Genomic DNA, 2,924 nt, shown 5'->3' with positions numbered 1-2,924 from the left:
GACAAGGTTATTTAGTGGATTGAAGGGCAATTAACATGCATTATAGCTTAGTGAATTCAGCCTATTGCCAGTGCCGCCAATCAGCCTCCAGAATTACAAGGTGGCAGGTCCAGGCTGTGATCCTTATACAGGTGACACAGGTACTCTTATATGTGTACAGGTGACAGGTACTCTTATATGTGTACAGGTGACAGGTACTCTTATATGTGTACAGGTGACAAGTACTCTGATATGTGTACAGGTGACAGGTACTCATTGACCGTTTACATTACAAGGTTATTTAGTGGATTGAAGGGCAATTAACATGCATTATAGCTTAGTGAATTCAGCCTATTGCCAGTGCCGCCAATCAGCCTCCAGAATTACAAGGTGGCAGGTCCAGGCTGTGATCCTTATACAGGTGACACAGGTACTCTTATATGTGTACAGGTGACAGGTACTCTTATATGTGTACAGGTGACAGGTACTCTTATATGTGTACAGGTGACAAGTACTCTGATATGTGTACAGGTGACAGGTACTCATTGACCGTTTACATTGCCTTAAACCAGAACCACTTTTTCCTTTTCTGTGTCTCCTTCCAGTCGGCGGGATCTACACAGTGATCCAGTCTAAAGCCAAGATCACGGCGGACGAATGGGGGGAGAATTACTTCATGATGGGCCCGTACTACGAGCACAACGTCAAGACGCAGGTGGAGATCTGCGACCCCCCCGGGGTGGCCATCAGGAAGGCAATGGATTCGCTGCAGGCTCAGGGCTGCCAGGTAGTGAGATCTCCGACAACGCTAATCTGCTGTCAGAGGATTACCGCCCCTCTTAACACTTGGACAGTTTTGTATTTTCAGGGGATAAAGTCAATCAAAAAGTCAGGAAATCCTATTACATCTCCTTCCTGAGCGCTGATCCAATTACCCACAATGCCCTGAGTCCTTCATCAAGGCCTGCCTTTCCTCTCAGTGCCTGATGGCTGACTGTTATATGGCGCCCATGCAAAATGAATGTATGGTGAACAAAGGAGCCCCCCGCTCCCCATCTATGTCTACCGGTCCCAGACTGCTCAGATTTAGGCAGCTGAGGTCTCTGGTTTTATAAGTTAGACGCAGCTTTAAAGCAAATCTGTACTGATATCTCAGGGGTGGGGGGGCGGCCATAGCGTCCCAGGTTGCTAAGAGCTCTTAGCAACCTGTGACGCTCTGTGCGGTGACAACCAACTCACTGACGTCAACGGTCACCAGGAGCTAGAGGGATGCTCTGGCTTGAGTCCCGCCTAGCTCCTGGCAACCAGTGACGTTGGTGAACTGGGTGGACGCCGTACAGAGCCGCTGGCATCGTGATCCAGCGTCCTCTTGCCCCATCAGGTAATGGTCAGTGGTGCACCTCCAACCCCCAACAATGACATCTCTTCATGTGCGATTTACCTAGGGAAAGCCCTGGATCTACCAACAACTAGAGATTGTATTGTTTATGTGGCTCATACTGCACAGATCTGGTAGATATAAAGGAGATTGGACAGATATTGTAACATCAGATGTGTGCGTTGGTCTTTGCACAATACAGAAGCTATTGGACCAGCATGGCAGCCAAAGTACCACTATTTCCAGAAGCAGTGGTCAGCAATGGCTGCCTCCATGCGTTGTCACTACAGGTTTCCTTTAATGGTTCCTCATCGCTGGCAAGTAGAGCTAAATGCTGGCAGATTCTGTAATTATCGGCACAGAAGCTGTCATCGGTGCCTGACTATTGATCTCCTTCCTCATCATTTACAGGGATGAGAGGACTCATTTGGATTCAATTGGTTATGCAGCAAAATTACATTCACATGCACTTTAAAATAAAGTGTGCTTATCCTTTTTGTCCCCCAACCCTGACCTAAATGATCCAACCCTCCCCCTCTGCAAATCCATACTTACAGAGATGCAACGGGCAGGGTTCAGGTTTTGTTCATATCCACAGCTCAGCTGCACTTCTCCCTCTGCTGGCCGTAACTGCACATTACAGCCCCATAGACTTCTATAGGACCTACAGTATGTCCTGCAGGGAGATGGACTGTACATGGGCAGGAGAGGGACACTTGCAGGGCTGGAAGTCAACAAACAGTGACCCTTGGATCTCCGTATAGATCTGAATAGGGTGATGGTGGGGTCATTTAGGTCAGGGGAGAGGAGCAAAAAGAACAGGTGCACTTGGTCCTAAAGTACACTCATTCTTTAAATTTCATCCCAAATATCCTCACATTTCACCATGTGAACTGCAAAATGTGTTCAATAAAACTAGAACACCTGACTTTGTTTATAAACAATGTATTGAGGTTAGCATTAGGGTTAGGGTTCATTTCTGTTCTTCAATATCTAACATCCTTTTCCAAGCTAATAAAACAGCTATAAGGAGCCTTTGTAACCCTCAGGAGCCATTTCAGTCCATTGTACTCCTAAAAAACAGAAAAAAAACACCTTAAAGCACAGGTACAAGCAATTGCTTTATAAAAAAATAGGAGAGTCCCCCAGCAGGTGCTTAACAAGTATTTCCGGCTTTATCCAATCCATGCTGCCTCATGCAGTAATTCAGTTCTGCCACAAGATGTCCTCAGTCTTAGCAAGACTAAGGACATACTGTGAGTGTCGGGTGTTATAGACCTGCCCCATGGCTCCCTGCAATGATGCTGAGAGCAGTGCTGGCTTCATCTGATTGGCACCACTATATGTGTGACCAAGGATTGCCCATTGACTTTTGCATATGGAAAGTCTTCTCCACAGTAAGAGCTGTGAAAATGTAAAATAGACTTCCACAGGAGGGAGTTCTACTCAAATCTTCGTGCTTGGAAGTGTTTCTCAATGCACAGAATATAATCGAATATTAATATTTATAAACAATAACACTAAAAATTGTCACTACGAAGAGTATTCAATCCCCTCTCCTCTCCTC

The 2,924-nt window shown here is 46.0% G+C and overlaps 1 protein-coding gene across 1 annotated transcript in view; it reads left to right on the top strand.

Annotated features, from left to right (window-relative positions):
• The window catches only part of LOC108789874 (glycogen [starch] synthase, liver-like), a gene marked incomplete at its 3' end in the record, with an annotated part of 7,186 nt that overhangs the window by 2,654 nt on the left and 1,608 nt on the right, over positions 1 to 2,924 (top strand). The window contains exon 2 of the mRNA XM_018560012.1: positions 585 to 766. Coding sequence (XP_018415514.1) covers positions 585 to 766 — 182 coding nt within the window. The remainder of the gene's footprint in view (positions 1 to 584; positions 767 to 2,924) is intronic.

This window comes from Nanorana parkeri, unplaced genomic scaffold (genome assembly GCF_000935625.1).
Source record: "Nanorana parkeri isolate BGI_ZX_2015 unplaced genomic scaffold, ASM93562v1 scaffold426, whole genome shotgun sequence".
Lineage (NCBI taxonomy): Eukaryota > Metazoa > Chordata > Amphibia > Anura > Dicroglossidae > Nanorana > Nanorana parkeri.
The sequence above is the reverse complement of the archived record's forward strand: the minus strand, read 5'-3'. Positions and strand labels throughout refer to the sequence as shown.